At 39.6% G+C, this 17,197-nt stretch overlaps 1 protein-coding gene across 1 annotated transcript in view; it reads left to right on the forward strand.

Moving 5' to 3' along the window:
• The window catches only part of LOC311499921 (zonadhesin-like), a gene marked incomplete at both ends in the record, with an annotated part of 147,380 nt that overhangs the window by 94,669 nt on the left and 35,514 nt on the right, over positions 1-17,197 (forward strand). Inside the window, 14 exons of the mRNA XM_084561061.1 lie at positions 3,699-3,895; positions 4,112-4,244; positions 7,178-7,419; positions 7,528-7,676; positions 7,915-8,043; positions 8,360-8,498; positions 8,736-8,877; positions 11,680-11,876; positions 12,342-12,474; positions 15,150-15,343; positions 15,463-15,601; positions 15,951-16,192; positions 16,301-16,449; positions 16,689-16,817. Of these exons, the coding sequence (XP_084417187.1) occupies positions 3,699-3,895; positions 4,112-4,244; positions 7,178-7,419; positions 7,528-7,676; positions 7,915-8,043; positions 8,360-8,498; positions 8,736-8,877; positions 11,680-11,876; positions 12,342-12,474; positions 15,150-15,343; positions 15,463-15,601; positions 15,951-16,192; positions 16,301-16,449; positions 16,689-16,817 (2,314 nt within the window). The remainder of the gene's footprint in view (positions 1-3,698; positions 3,896-4,111; positions 4,245-7,177; positions 7,420-7,527; positions 7,677-7,914; positions 8,044-8,359; positions 8,499-8,735; positions 8,878-11,679; positions 11,877-12,341; positions 12,475-15,149; positions 15,344-15,462; positions 15,602-15,950; positions 16,193-16,300; positions 16,450-16,688; positions 16,818-17,197) is intronic.

Here is a 17,197-nt window from a genome sequence, read left to right on the forward strand (position 1 = left end):
TTGTAATAATCTGCCGCATTATGTAATAAACTTCTTGAACGCAATATGTAATACATTTTGCTGCATTATGTAATAAGTTATTACATATTGCGGTTGTTACTACATAATGCGGGTGTTGCCATTTTTTTTTTAGCAAAATGTAACAATTGGTGTATTATGTAATAACCAACCGAAATTGACATTTTCATTGATTAAAAACAGCATGATAATGTGTATTTTACTCAAAAATGAAAATTAAGAGGACAGTATGTCAACTATTGCTCAGCTTACATTGTAACAATCCACCTTTTAACTTTGGTTGTGCTCATTTAAATGCACAAGGGGTTCTTTTCAATTAATATTTGCAGTCAGATTAGTCATGAGATCAAGTTTGGAGGTAAGTGCTTCTGATAGTTAACCAATTTATAAAATTGTCAACTAAATCTCTGTCTATGCTCAAGCAGCAGTAAAGAAAAGACATACAGCACCAAATAATTAAACATGGGCTGTGCACAGCAGCACCATGTAGTCTAGCCTATTCAATAAATGTCATGTTCCATGTAACCTTAACATTCCTTCATAATGCATATTTCCACCTACAGTAATAGTACCTGCATTAATGTAGCACTGGCAGTGTCACAAAATGGTACTAAGTATTATTCTGACACAAAAATGTAGGATAGCCTATATTATGCAAACCCAGAGTAAGAGACAAAAAATAGTTGCAGAACAAATGACTGATGTCGAACAGTTCATTATTTCAAATGATTTATTCTCTAAATGCCCAATAATGCCTTGTTTAGACAAAGAACAGATACCATCCTGTAGAGGTACAGACATCATGGATGAACAATGTGTAATGAACAGCAAATATTATGGCAATCTTTGATAATAGGCCTAATATCTCAATCAACTAAATGAAAAACAATCCAGCCACAGCATACAGCCTAACACGTCACACACACAATGGAACTGTAGTGGATAATAAAGTGGAAACGTAAAATTTAACAGTGTTCTAGAACTATTACACAGCCTCACTAAAGCATTTTTTTGAGCTCTTGTCCGTTCAGCTACAGGTACATTGAACTCTCCCCTTAGCTTACTAACAATGACCTTGTAGACATCCTCACTCATAGTCTGCTGCTGCCCGTACCCATCAGATGAGACCCAAAGGGTGCAGGTCAGCAGAGTGGTAAATAGAAGATCTGTGGGGGGAGGAAGTCATAATTAAATAGGGAATGTTCTACTGAATATTCAGTATATTCCATGGTAATGCTAATTCTTAATAAACTCTAATATGGCATTACCAATGTGGGAATGTGCCCTATTAACTTATGATTTCTGTTTTGTTAATAATAATAATAATAATAATAATAATAATGCATAGAATGCAGCTCAAAGTGCTTTACATTTGGAACATTTATCACAATAATAGAAGAAAATAACAATAGTAGACGAACATAACAATAATAATATTATTATTATTATTATTATTATTATTATTAATAATACTAACGATAATATATTTTGAGGCTAACACAGCAAGTTAGCCTTAGTATGTTCTTAGGATTTGTTGTGATTATATGGATTTATATACAGCTAACAAAACCAGCCATTTTGAGCAAAGTGGAGCACTATGAATGTCTATAGTAATACTGATGCTTTAGTCTAGGCTACTAGTCTGTTAGCCTACTGCTAATTCTTTAAAATGCTCAAATATTCAAAAAGGTAGCGTAGCATCCTGTCAACTTACGCATAAATGACTCAATAAACTCAATAAACATGGACCTTTTAAAAATATTTTTGCATTATTCCTATCAATAGATTCAAATGTGTGAGAGAGAAGGAAACAGAGACTGTCAGATATTATATTATATTAGTTAGCTGGTGTTGACATAGCCAACCATAAGCTAAGCTAACACATACAGTACCAGCATAAAAGGTTTTCTTTTCAAGTTCATTGAGGACACAGTATCTCAGTCTAAATCCTGCTTAGTTTGTAGTACAATAAATAAATAAAAAAATCATAGATAATAACTTACGTTTAAACATTGCCTTTCCACTAGCAGGCCTAGCCTAGCCAGAATAGACACCATGAGTCCCAATCAGTACCTTGCAGGAGGAGCAATGTCAAGTAGTGGCTTAGGCTAAGTGCCTGAACAGCATAAATCAAACAGAATTCTGATAGGCAGTTCCCTCCATATACTGCTAGTTTGGCTATATGTGTGCGAAATGTGAGTCATGGCCTGTTTTACTGTAGGTAAAGAACATTGTTAAAATTCACTTTATTATTCTGCAGTTCCATTGTGTGATCAGTGTGTTAGTAGTAATAGTTTTTCATTTAGTTGATTAAATACTTAATTGCCTCGTTAAATTAATACTTATTTGTAAGCATTAATTTTGAGTAAAATACACATTGTTTTTAGCCTGGCTGACGCGACTGCACATCTCAATGAGATGCTGGTCTGGAAACTACGTGTTTATTTTCTCGTATTTGAGGCGTGGTTTTACAAATGCCTAGAGCCGTTTATTGGGCGCTACGAATGTCTATCAAATGCGCCTGGTAATTCCCATGCTGCCGTGCGCGCGATTCATAGCCAAAGCCTGTTGGTAGCAGAGCAAACACATCCTTCTTGGCAATGAAGTCTTTCAACGCCAAACGTTGCTCTTTTTTAAAATAAACTTGCGTTCTAAGCTACTTAAAACACTGTCTAAGGCTGCATCGAACGGTAACGTTAGGTCCGCTGCCATGTTGGATTAACACACTACAAGCTTCGGTGTCGCGCATAGACGTCGTCATCGTCTTGCTGCCCCCCCCGTTCTGTGATTGGTTCCCTATCTCAGGCGACAATATGGGCGATGGTTTCCAGACTGCTTTTGCAGCGAGAATGAAATCGCGCGCAAAGCAGTATGGGAACACCCAGGCTACATTGTTTTGCTATTTTAATGTCAATTTTGCTTGGTTATTACATAATGCACCAATTGTTACATTTTGCAAAAAAAAACCCGCAACACCCGCATTATGCAGTAACAACCGCAATATGTAATAACGTATTACATAATGCGGCAAAATGTATTACGTATTGCGTTCAAGAAGTTTATTACATAATGTGACAAATCATTACAAAATGCGGCAGTTATTACATAATGGCGTGCAAATGTATTACATTGTCACATAATGCGGTGTTATTACATAATGCGGTGCTACATGCAGTGGTAGATCGTTCCATAATTTGGGAGCAGCAACAGAGAAAGCATAACATATTCAAGGAACACCTAGAATACTTTTAAATCAGGTCATCAAGAACTTTACACAAATCAGTATCATAGGATACTGGATGAAATAGGTTTAGCGGATAACTGCAGAGTTCAGTGGAACTACAACATCTTACTTTCTTGAATGTAACGAATCCATCTATCTAATATACTGGTTCATTTTCATGTCACATTCGCTGAAATCTGGCCAGTTATCAATAAAGCATGCAGTTCATGAGCGATGATTTCATCCGCAGCAACAAATTTGACCTGAAATGTTTCTGAGTTCGTTCTCATTACCTAAGTAAAACAGTCCCTAACCATCTCCACTTGAATTACTTGCCTAGAAACCTTTAATGTCAGGTAATATAATGTTAGGAAGACTCCTAAATGGTAAAATAAGGTAAGGTACATGCTTCTATCTGAGCCATTTCACTAATTGTAACCTCTTGTCCTCCCTCTAGACCTAGAATGCCCCCCCAACAGCCATTATGAGTCTTGTGCAAACCCCTGTCAAGAGACGTGTTCTGGAAAACCTCCATTCTGTGGTGGGTCCTGCTCTGAGGCCTGTGTGTGTGACCCTAACTATGTCCTAAGTGCTGGCATCTGCGTCAAGAACACTTCTTGTGGCTGCAAACACACCAACGGGCAATATTATGAGGTACAGTGAAATGGGTCTAACAGCCAGCTGGAAATGATCCACCTTTCACACTCTCTTACTTCGACCCTAAATATGGATAAGGGAAAACTGTGCTTGTGTGTCCTCGACACATTTTGCAGGCCGTTTTGAATCCTTATAATGTAAATTTGCACAGGAAAAACACTGTGCCCAGCATGCTACTTAACTGAACTGACAGTTGTGCTTTGTGTGTCTCAGCCTGGAGAGGAGTTTTATGTGGAGGACTGTAAGATGAAATGTAGATGTGAAAATCACTCTGTCACATGTGTGCCCTCTGACTGCCCCCCACTGCACGAGTGTAAAGTCCAGAATGGAGTCCTGGGCTGCTATGGTAGGTTTACATCAAAGGCAGTACAAGTCGAGTGGCAACTGAACTGGATATGAATTATACACACATAGCAGCATACCTCTCATTCGTACACATTTGCCAAAGATGTTGTATTATCTGATTCAAAATAAATAAACATTTTCCCTGCACAATGAAAGTAATAATCACTTTGACAATGCAATGTTCTGCTCGGAAATGTCTGGACATGGCATTTGTGTGGGTGTTACTTGTACTACCTAAACCAGACCAGGCATCTCCACCCCATAGCAATGACACTCCTTGATGGCAGTAGCCATCCCCAGCAGGATGCAGCCCGACATAGGCACACACTCAAAAGCGCTTTAGGAACAACTCAAAAAACATGAAGAACAGCACAAGGTGTTGAGCTGGCCTCCAAATTCACTGGATCCCAAACAGATCAAGTATCAGTGAAAGTCAAAAGCAGCAGAGAACTGCACTGTTATTAGGGGTCCATACAAACGAAGTGTCAGGATCCCTATTGATTTTTAGTTGCAATTTTTAGTATTCTTCTTTGCCTTCGGTTTTTTCTTTTCCCCTAAAATTGCACTAGTATATCATAACAAAACATTGGCAAAATTAACGAGTTTCGCGGCAGATAATGCATTATTTAGAAGCTGCGTCTCACTGCCCTGATCACTCTCGCTAAATGGATATACGCTGATCTAATTATCTCCTGAACGAGTGCAAATGAAACAAAAGTGATATTGGTGAGTAAACGATGGTATTTCATGCTAGAAAAAAGGTCCAGGTTGTAAAAAACAGTAGTTCCCCTTTAAGGCCTATAACCTTTGAAGTATTAACCCAATCCTTATGAAATTTAACAATCGTCTTTGTAATATGCTTGCGTACAATCATACCAAGCTGTAGGGGGCGCTACAACAACTACATGTTTATATCTCACAAACCACCACAGTAAACTGCTTGACATTTGACAATAATAATCTGTGGATGACTCCTTACAAGCCCACCAAGTTTCATGCAATACGGTCTGTAGAGGGGCGCTACTGGCGACTTATGCCTCTGGGTCCCGGTCGCGGACGACTTCGCCACGGCATGGACCCCTTTATGATCGCTTGCGATCATCTAGTTATTATTAGGGGTCCATGCAATGAGTTGCAGGATCCCTATTGATTTTGTTGTGATTTTTCTTATTATTGGGGTCCATGCAAACGATGTTGCAGGAACCCTATTGATTTTGTAGCGATTTTTTTTATTATTATTCTCATTATTATAATGATTTCTCTTTTTCTGCCTATGCATAGCTAAAGTGTCTGCCCAGGACAAACTGCAATACGGTCTATAAGGGGCACTACTGATGACTTATGCCTCTGCGTCCCGCTCGGGGACGACTTCGCCAAGGCATGGACCCCTTTATGATCGCTTGCGATCATCTAGCTATTATTATAACAAGAAGAAGACGAAGAAGGAGAATAAGGACGCAGAGGCATAAGTCGCCAGTAGCGCACCCTATAGACCGTATTGCATGAAAGTTGGTGGGCTTGTAAGGAGTTATCCACAGATTATTATTGTCAAATGTCAAGCAGTTTACTGTGGTGGTTTGTGAGATATAAACATGTTGTCGTTGTAGCGCCCCCTACAGCCCGAATTTCACAAAACTTGGCATGATTGTATCCAAGCATATTACAAAGACGGTCGCGAAGTTTCATTGTGTGAATACTTCAAAAGTTACAGGCCTTAAAGTCATATGAAATGTTTCCGTGTCACCTGTAGCGCCCCCTGTTGACGTGATGTCACGCCACTTGATGGGCATCTGCACAATATGTTACTGATTGTGTATTGCAATTTTCATAAAGTTACCTATTGCATTATATTATCAATGATATGAAGTTTGATTAAGGTTGGGTATATACTTCACAAAATATTAGTTTTGGAGTTATATTGTGCATGGCTGTAAAAATTAATTAGCTATTAACTTTGTAATCAATAACCCTGCTAAAGTTCTTTTGGGAGCTTTTCATTGTCTTTGTCCATAAATGATACATGCCAAGTTTGGCGAAAATTGGATGAACGGGCTAGGAGGAGTTGATTTTGATTTCATTCTTTAATTTTCTCTGCTATTTACTCTCCCATCATTTTCTGAATGATCTCTACAGACACATGTCCTCCTGATGCAGTTTATATAGTCTGTGGTCCAGCCTGTATCCCGACTTGTATGGAGCCCCACACCAACTGTTCTGGCCCCTGTATTAGTGGCTGCTTCTGCAAACCCGGGTTTGTTTTCCAGGGACAAACGTGTGTGCCTCTGGAGCAATGTGGCTGTCTGGATGACCAGAATAACTCTTATGAGGTTAGTATTACCGCATGCAGAAATTCCTGTTTAGTACATAGATATTACAAGACAATAAAGAATAAATAGCTTTAATGATATATTGTGCACACTGTTGCTCATTTGTTCAACTTTCTTACAGCCTGGAGAAATTGTATCTCACAGCTGCACAAAGCTGTGTCGCTGTGAAAGCAACTACACAATTGAATGTGCCGATAAGTACTGTGGTCCCACTCAAGAGTGTCGAGAGGTAAATGGTGTTGCAAGATGTTATCCCAAAGGTAATAATGTTGTCACTTGTCAAAGAATTTGTAAAAGTACTTATAATAGCAGCTCAGAAAAATCTAGTTTGGACAAAGATGGTACTGTGAGATTTTGAAATTGTTCTCAGATAAGTGAAAATTCTCACCAGTTAGTTTGACATAAAATTGGTACGTGACTCAAATAGTTTTGTTTTTGTGTCTTTCTCTTGTCTTTGTATCTTACTATTCATTGAATTTTTCCTGTTTCTTTGTCCTTTGGATTATTCGTGAAGTGGGTTATGAGTAGGGGAATTGGTTCTGAGACGAGAAAAAGATTTGTACCAAATAACAGCTAACATAGAGTTTCTTGTTTCATGTACCCTTAGATACATCTATGTGTCAAGCATATGGTGATCCTCACTACACCTCCTTTGACAAACAAAGCTACAGCTTCACGGGCAACTGCAGCTATTTGATGTCTAAACCCTGCAATGAAACAACTCTTCCATATTTTGAAGTCCATGCCAAGAATGAAAATCGGTATAACAATCGCATCTCTTATGTGAAAGCAGTACATGTATATGTGAGCATGAAGAAGATCTCCATTCTCAAAGGTGGCACTGTGCAGGTAAGAAATAAGTGGAGGAACTGCAACACACTCATATGATTGGCAAGAACACTATACAGTCTACGTCCTCAGTAATCACTCATCACTCATGTTATTTGCACTGTACAGGTGAATGGGACCAACATCAACCTACCACTGTATACGATTCCTGATGTATCTTTGTACAAGTCAGGAATGCATTACACTGTGTCCATGAAATTTGGTGTAACTGTTCGCTATGATGGAAACCACTTCATGGATATCAGAATAATCAAAGAGTAAGTTAAGACCAAATACAACCTGTCACATCAATTGTCCTCACCCCACCCCATAGAAACTCCTTTTTGGTGAAGGTTTTGTCAAAATACTACACTGAGAAATAGTGCTTTGTAAGAATAACAGCAAGTTGCAAACTCTTGGACATTGTGGTGTGGCAGAAAATAGCAAAATGTAGCTCAGGCTCAACTGTTGTTCTCCCTTCTGCAAAACTATTTCTCATTTTCTTGTTATGTGCAGCTATCAGAACATACTGTGTGGACTGTGTGGAGACTATGATGGAAACGCTAACGATGACTTCCGTAAACCAGATGGAACCTTGACTAGCAATATTAATGAGTTTGGGCACAGCTGGAACACTGATCCAGAGTGAGTATTGCATGTATACTGTGCAAGAATGAATAAACCTTTTGGAAAACTCAAACATACATTAAAAGATTTTTATCACTATTTATGTTTCAAATTTAAACTCATTGTGAATATAGGCAGGAAGAATGTTGTCATAGATGGGTTAATTGCAGAAGACAAATTCCCAGAAAATAAAGACAATACAATTCTTCTTTCAAAGTTTTTACATATTGTTATTTATTTTATTTTTGTGTATTTTAAACAAGATTTTTAATAAGGATAGTTACCAGGGGAACTAACTTCTTCTTCTTTTTTGAATGAATGTTTGTCTTGACAGGTGTAATTATAACCCCAACACCACCATCTCGGAGTGTGATGAAGATGACACGGAACTGTATCAGAGCTCTGGATACTGTGGCATCCTTCTGGATAAAAATGGTCCTTTTGCTGTGTGCCACCCCAAAGTCTACCCCAAAGTACATATATGCACATCCACACACACACACACACACACACACACACACACACACACACAGAGAAAAAGGATACTCCTGTATAAAATTTTACAAAAATTTCCTTGTAGCTGGACAAGTTAGATATTGGTAAAGAACCTCAATAGGTGGTTTGGAGATAAGAGGAATGAGTAACATAAAAGAGGGCAAAAAGAGGGAGAGGATGCATATTGACTCAACATATTAACTGTATGTCTGCAGCAATACTTCAGAGATTGCATCTTTGACTTATGTGAGAAGGATGGAGCCAAGCCCATTCTGTGTGAAGCCATTGAAGCCTATATCAATGAATGCCAGGGCTATGGGGTCATCGTTGGATCATGGAGGAATGAAACCTTCTGCCGTGAGTGTTGGGTGAATGAATGAATGAAGAAATAATACCACGAGAACAGTGGGGTGGAAAAGACAGAAGCAGAAAAAGAGGTGGCTCTCAAGATCGTGCCTTTTGGCATGACAAAGTCCAGTGGTGCAGCACACAGAGTTGTGCAGAGGTGTGCATGTGTAATACACCGCATTGCTTCATACACCAGAGTAGTCCTAATGACCAGTGTTTTTCTAATTTGCCTCAGATCAGATGTAGGTTTGTATTTCTAATTCCTTCTCTTTTTTAACGATAATAGTCTGTCATATTTAGTTTAGTACACAGCCTGTAATAATGATTAATGACTTGTGCTCTTAATGTAAACTCAAACCTTTTTGTAACAGTTTCAAACTGAAAAACCTTCTAGCATGTATGTAGACCATAACCCCTCATTTCTTAAACATGCTGTTTTTGTGAAACATCTGCCAGCAACAACAGCCATAAGGGATTAAAGAAGGACAGTTTTTTTGTTCTTTTTTTCTGGAAATGCACTGATGTGCTGTTTACGTATGTATATTATGCTCAACTGGCATACATACACTCATGGAAAAAATTATTAGACCATCCTTGTTTTCTTCAATTTCTTGGTCATGTTAATGCCTGGTACAACTAAAGGTACATTTGTTTGGACAAATATAATGATAACAACAAAAATAGCTCATAAGAGTTTAAGAGCTGATATCTAGCCATTTTCCATGGTTTTCTTGAGAATAACCAAAATCACTGAAATTCTTACATCAATAGCTATGGCATTGTACTGCCAAAAACAGTGCTTTTAGGCACTTCATGTTTTCTTTTCTTTATGTTTTAGTAACATGATACACACAGGAGTTAGTACTTATAACCACTGCTTATGATGACTGCAGCCATGCGTCTTGGCATGCTCTCCACCAGCTTCTGACACAGCAGCCCATTCCTGTTGCACAAATTGTGTGCAACAGGAATGTTTTTGTGGTTGTCCATTTTGAGTTTGATGATTTTCCACAGGTTTTCAATTAGATTTAGATCTGGTGATTGAGCAGGCCAAGGCATGGTTCGAATGTTCTAGTTCTCCATCCAGGCCTTAACTGACCTTGCTGTGTGGCAAGGGACATTGTCTTGTTGGAAAATCCAGTCATTCGAGGCAGAAAAGAGTTTTCCAGCTGATGGAAGAAGATTGTTTTCAAGAGTAGCCCTGTATGTGACCTGGTTCATTCGCCCTTCACACAATTGCCTTTGCCCTGTTCCACCCATACTGAAACAACCCCAGATCATCACTGACCCACCCCCATGTTTTACTGTAGGGGCAAGACAGTCTGGTTTGTAGGCTTCGCCAGGCTTCCTAACCAGTAAGTTGGCATCAACTCAAAATTGGATTCATCACTGAAGAGAACCTTAGCCCAGTCATCAACGGTGCAATCCTTGAGATCCCCAGCAAAGAGTAACTGGGCCTTCCTCTGCCTTTCGTTGATGAAGGCCGTCTTCCATGCCCTGTGTGACTTCAGACCAGCTTCAAGAAGTCGGTTTCAAACTGTCCTTGCCGAACAAGTCACATTTGTCGACAGTGCCCACTCATTTTTGAGGTCTGACGACGGTTCCTGACACAGGAACGGATGATTGAACGGTCATCTCGTGGGGTAGAAAGACGTTTCCTGCCTCGACCAGCTAGCAATTTGGTAGTACCATGTTCGCCTTGTTTTTTCTTGGTGTAATGAATGGCTGACTTGGAGATCTTCACTTTTTTGGCTCCTGTCTCTCACTCATGCCAATTTCCAGCAGTGCCAAGATGGCTGCCTTTGTGGCTTCACATAATCCTTTTGTTTTAGGCATTATGCGAGACCCGACAACTTCTGAGTTGTGCAGGAAACCACTCTCGACCTTTGCGTGTGCAGTGTTGCTTATGACATGAAATGGCCTCTCATAGACCCTAGAAATACAATTAAGTTTAAGCATGTCAAATACGACATAAATTATTATGTAATCAGCTGCATTTTTTGTCGTATTCATTGTATTCTTCAGGTAATACACCTTTAGTTGTACCAGGCATTAAAATTAACAAGAAATTGAAGAAAACAAGGGTGGTCTAATAATTTTTTCCATGACTGTAAATCCCTTGTTTGTCTGTAAAGACCACAGCCATTATGTGAGACCCGTTAATTGAAGGTTTTTATTTTTGGAATACTGTTTTATAAAACTAAAAACACTAAAAGCACTAAACAAGAGCAGGGTCTCATGCTGGGTTGAAAGCCAATGAATGAAAATGAGTTTTAAGACAAGTTTTAAAAATGGACAGTGAGGGGGCTTGTCTGACGTGCAGTGGTAGATCGTTCCATAATTTGGGAGCAGCAACAGAGAAAGCATAACATATTCAAGGAACATGTAGAATACGTTTAAATCAGGTCATCAAGAACTTTACACAAATCGATTAAATAGGTTTAGCGGATAACTGCGGAGTTCAGTGGAACTACAGCATCTTACTTTCTTGTATGTAACGAATACATCTATGTAATATACTGGTTAATTTTCATGTCACATTCACTGAAATCTGGCCAGTTATCAATAAAGCATTCAGTCCATGAGCGATGATGTCATCCGCAGCAACAAAATTGACCTAAAAACGTTTTTAGTTCGTTCTCATTACCTAAGTAAAACAGTCCCTAACCATTTCCACTTGAATTACTTGCCTAGAAACCTTTAATGTCAGGTAATATAATGTTAGGAAGACTCCTAAATGGTAAAATAAGGTAAGGTACATGCTTCTATCTGAGCCATTTCACACATTTTAACCTCTTGTCCTCCCTCTAGCCCTTAAATGCCCCCCCAACAGCCACTATGAGTCCTGTGCAAACCCCTGTCAAGAGACGTGTTCTGGAAAACCTCCATTCTGTGGTGGGTCCTGCTCTGAGGCCTGTGTATGTGACCCTAACTTTGTCCTAAGTGATGGCAAGTGCATCACGAACACTTCTTGTGGCTGCAAACACACCAACGGGCAATATTATGAGGTACAGTGAAATGGGTCTAACAGCCAGCTGGAAATGATCCAACTTGCACACTCTCTTACTTAGACCCTAGATATGGATAAGGGAAAACTGTGCTTGTCCTTTACACATTTTGCAGGCCATTTTGAAATCCTTATAATGTAAATTTGCACAGGGAAAACACTGTGCCCGGCTGTGGCTCAGTAGGTAGAGCGGGTTGTCCACGAACCAGAGGGTTAGCGGTTCGATCCCCGGAATGTGCCACATGCCGAAGTGTCCTTGAGCAAGACACTGAACCCCCAGTTGCTCCCAGTGCGTGGCACTGGTGTGTGAATGTGTGAGTGCTTGTGTGAGCGAATGGGTAGATGTGTCTATGACTGTAAAGCGCTTTGAGTACCAATAGGTAGAAAAGCGCTATATAAAAGCAAGGCCATTTACCATTTACCATGCTACTTAACTGAACTGACAGTTGTGCTTTGTGTGTCTCAGCTTGGAGAGGAGTTTTATGCGGAGGACTGTAAGATGAAATGTAGGTGTGAAAATCACTCTGTCACATGTGTGGCCTCTGAATGCCCCCCACTGCTGGAGTGTAAAGTCCAGAATGGAGTCCTGGGCTGCTATGGTAGGTTTACACTGGTAGGTTTACATCAAAGGCAGTACAAGTCGAGTGGCATATGAATTATACACACATATCAGCATGCCTCTCATTAGTACACATTTGCCTCACACATGCCTCTCATTAGTACACATTTGCCAAATTTTTATTCTTCTTCTTCGCCTTCGTTTTTTTCTTTTTCCCTAAAAGTGCCTGCTCAGGACAAACTACAGAGCCCAAGCATGTCACTTTACCAAGGTGTCAATACACATGCCTGAACTTAGGTGGCACTATAATAAGCCAATTTACGTTTTGGCTCATATCTCGAGAACCGTGTGCCCTCAAAACAAAATTCCCCTTCCCTCTGATTCCTTACATAGCACTGGTTCTAATGGGCTAGGCCACACCCATTTCCACCAGCCATTTATTTTCTACCGTTTTGAAAAAATTGCACCTCAAAGCTAAATCAACTCCTCCTAGCATATTCATCCAATTCTCACCAAACTTGGCATGTATCATTTATGAACAAAGGATTTCTCAAAAGAACTTTAGCAGGGTTAATTTTTATGGCGTGCAACAGTATACCTCAAAAGATAATATTTTGTGACGTATATACCAAAACTTAATCAAACTTCAGAACATTGATAATAATATGATTCTGTACAAGCACCCCTACTTTTGTGACCCTTGGTCTCTAGGGGGCACTACAAAGGCAACATTTCAATATCTCAAAAACTGCAATAGGTAACTTCATGAAATTTGGTATACACAATCTGTAACCCATCAAGTTGCGTGACATCACGTCTACAGGGGGTGCTACAGGTGACACGGAAACATTTCATATGGCTTTAAGGCCTATAACTTTTGAAGTAGGCTATTCACCCAATTCTTATGAAACTTAGCAACCATCATTATGTTTGCGTACAATCATGCCAAGTTTCGTGAAATTCGGGCTGTAGGGGGCGCTACAACCACGACATGTTTATATCTGACAAACCAGCACAGTAAACTGCTTGAAATTTGACAATGATAATCTGTGCATCACTCCTTACCAGTGTTGTGGGTAACTCGTTACAGTACTCTAATTACTTTTTTCGTGTAACTTGTAACGCGTTAGTTTCGTGCGTTAAGTAATCAGTAACTTCGTTAGTTTTTTTTAAAGAGTAATCCGTTACTTTAAGAATTTCTCCGGATAAGGAAAGAAAAATTCCGACTCCAGCCTGCTTTTTGTCAGACAGTACTGGGCCACCTGCGGATGTGTCAGCGGAGGCGCAGCGCTGTGATGATGCGTCTGTCCCCTGCTGACCTACGTTACCTGTGTGTGTGTGTGTGTGTGTGTGTGTGTGTGTGGGTGTGGGTGGGGGTGGGGGTGTGTGTGTTTTCGAACCGCCGGCAAGATGTCAGAAAGGACAGCTTTTGAATCGTGGAAGTATGCACATTATTTTCAAATCGCCAGCGAAAAGGACAAGAACAACAATACGGTAAAATGCACACTCTGCGTTGGTGAAAAGCTTCTGTCGACTGCAAAAAAATCCACTTCCAATTTAAAAAAAACATCTTGTATCCAAGCACCACTATCACCCTGGTATTGTTATCCTGCAGAGTTAATTTGGTTGGATGAATGACGTTATTCATTTTCAGGACTTCTCGATGCATTTAAAGGAGGTGTGTCCCTGAGTTGCAGCATGTGCGAGGCGCTGCAAACGGCTTTCAATTTTTGGTAACGCATGAGTACTCTAACGCGTTACTTTTATTCATAGGTAACGCTGCATGTAACGGATTACTTTTAATTGATGGTAACGTTGTAACCTAACGAACTACTTTCCAAAGTAACTATACCCAACACTGCTCCTTACAAACCCACCAGGTTTCGTGCAATACGGTCTATAGAGGGCGGTAATGCCTAAGTCATCTTGTTATTATTAACAACTAGATGATTGCAAAGGGGTCCATGTCATGGCGAAGTCGTCCCCAAGCGGGACGCAGAGTTATAATCCACCAGTACCGCCCCCTACAGACCGTATTGCACCAAACTTGGTGGGCTTGTAAGGAGTCATCCACAGATTATTATTGTCAAATTTTAAGCAGGTGACTGTGCTGGTTTGTGAGATATAAACATGAGTGCTTGTAGCGCCACCTATAGCCCCAACTTCACGAAACTTGCCATGACTGCACGCAAACATAATGATGGTTGCTAAGTTTCATAAGGATTGCGTGAATAGCTGCGTGACATCACTGGAGACGTGATGTCACGCAGCTTGATGGGCGTCGACACAATATGGTACAGATTGTGTATGCCAAATTTCAGGAAGTTAGCTATTGCAGTTTTTGAGATATTGAAATGTTGCTTGTGTAGCGCCCCCTAGAGACCAAGGGCCACAAAAGTTGGGGTGCTTTTACCGAATCATATTATTATCAATGATATGAAGGTTCATTAAGGTTGGGTATATACTTCATACTACTTAAAATATTAGCTTTGGAGTTATATTGTGCAACGCTGTAAAAATTAATTAGCCATTAACTTTGTAATCAATAACCCTGCTAAAGTTCTTTTGAGAGCTTTTCATTGTCTTTGTCCATAAATGATACATGCCAAGTTTGGTGAGAATTGGATGAATGGGCTAGGAGGAGTTGATTTTGATTTCATTCTTTAATTTTCTCTGCTATTTACTCTCCCATCATTTTCTTAATGATCTCTACAGACACATGTCCTCCTGATGCAGTTTATATAAACTGTGGTCCAGCCTGTATCCCAACTTGTATGGAGCCCCACACAAACTGTTCTGGCCACTGTATTAATGGCTGCTTCTGCAAACCCGGGTTTGTTTTCAAGAGACAAAGGTGTGTGCCTCTGGAGCAATGTGGCTGTCTGGACGACCAGAATAACTATTATGAGGTTAGTATTACCGCATGCAGAAATTCCTGTTTAGTACAGATATTACAAGATAATAAAGAATAAATAGATTTAATGATATATTGTGCACACTGTTGCTCATTTGTTCAACTTTCCTACAGCCTGGAGAGATTGTATCTGACAGCTGCACAAAGCTGTGTCGCTGTCACGGCAACTACACAATTGAGTGTGTCGATAAGTCCTGTGGCCCCACTGAAGAGTGTCGAGAGGTAAATGGTGTTGAAGGATGTTATCTCAAAGGTAATAATGTTTGATCACTTGTCAAAGAATTTGTAAAAGTACTTACACTAGCAGCTCAGAACAATCTAGTTTGGACAAAGATGGTACTGTAAGATTTTGAAATTGTTCTCAGATAAGTGACAATTCTCACCAGTTAGTTTGACATAAAATTGGTACGTAACTCAAATAGTTCTGTTTTTGTATTTTTCTCTTGTCTTTGTATCTTACTATTCATTGAATCTTTCTTATTTTTTCGTCCTTCGGATTATTCGTGAAGTGGGTTAGGGGTAGGGGAATTGGTTCTGAGACGAGAAAAACATTTGTACCAAATAACAGCTAATATAGAGTTTCTTGTTTCATGTACCATTAGACACATCTATGTGTAAAGCATCTAGTGATCCTCACTACACCTCCTTTGACAAACAAAGCTACAGCTTCATGGGCAACTGCAGCTATTTGATGTCTAAACCCTGCAATGAAACAACTCTTCCATATTTTGAAGTCCATGCCGAGAATGAAAATCGGTATAACAATCTCATCTCTTATGTGAAAGCAGTACATGTATATGTGAGCATGAAGAAGATCTCCATTCTCAAAGGTGGCACTGTGCAGGTAAGAAATAAGAGGAGGAACTGCAACACACTCAGATAATTGGCAAGAACACTATACAGTCTACGTCCTCAGTAATCACTCATCACTCATGTTATTTGCACTGTACAGGTGAATGGGAGCAACATCAACCTACCACTGTATACGATTCCTGATGTATCTTTGTTCCGGTCAGGAATGCATTACACTGTGTCCATGAAATTTGGTGTAACTGTTCGCTATGATGGAAACCACTTCATGGATATCAGAATAATCAAAGAGTAAGTCAAGACCAAATACAACCTGTCACCTCAATTGTCCTCACCCCACCCTTATAGAAAATCCTTTTTGGTGAAGGTTTTGTCAAAATACTACACTGAGAAATAGTGCTTTGTAAGAATAACAGCAAGTTGCAAACTCTTGGACATTGTGGTGTGGCAGAGAAAAGCAAAATGTAGCTCAGGCTCAACTGTTGTTCTCCTTTCTGCAAAACTATTTCTCATATTCTTGTTATGTGCAGCTATCAGAACATACTGTGTGGACTGTGTGGAGACTATGACGGAAACGCTACCAATGACCTCCGTAAACCAGATGGAACCTTGACTAGCAATATTAATGAGTTTGGGCACAGCTGGAACACTGATCCAGAGTGAGTATTGCATGTATACTGTGCAAGAATGAATAAACCTTTTGGAAAAAACAAACATACATTAAAAGATTTTTATCACTATTTATATGCAACAAAGGTTTAAAAAAGGCAACTGCACTTGTAGAGTTTTTTTGAGAAGATGTTTCACCACCCATCCGAGTAGTTTCTTCAGTTCTAGGGGACTGGTGGGAAGTTTGAGGTTTAAATAGGAACTCCTGAAAACTTGCTTGTTATGCTAACAACCAGAAACTGGTGCAGCTAAAGTCCAGTTGCCTTTTTTGAACCTTTGTCGGATATACCATGACCTGGATGACTGAGAACCTTCACAGACATATCATTATTTATGTTTCATATTTAAACTCATTGTGAATATAGGCAGG

The sequence above is a fragment of the Chelon labrosus genome (assembly GCF_963514085.1).
Source record: "Chelon labrosus genome assembly, chromosome: 15".
In the NCBI taxonomy this organism is placed as follows: domain Eukaryota; kingdom Metazoa; phylum Chordata; class Actinopteri; order Mugiliformes; family Mugilidae; genus Chelon; species Chelon labrosus.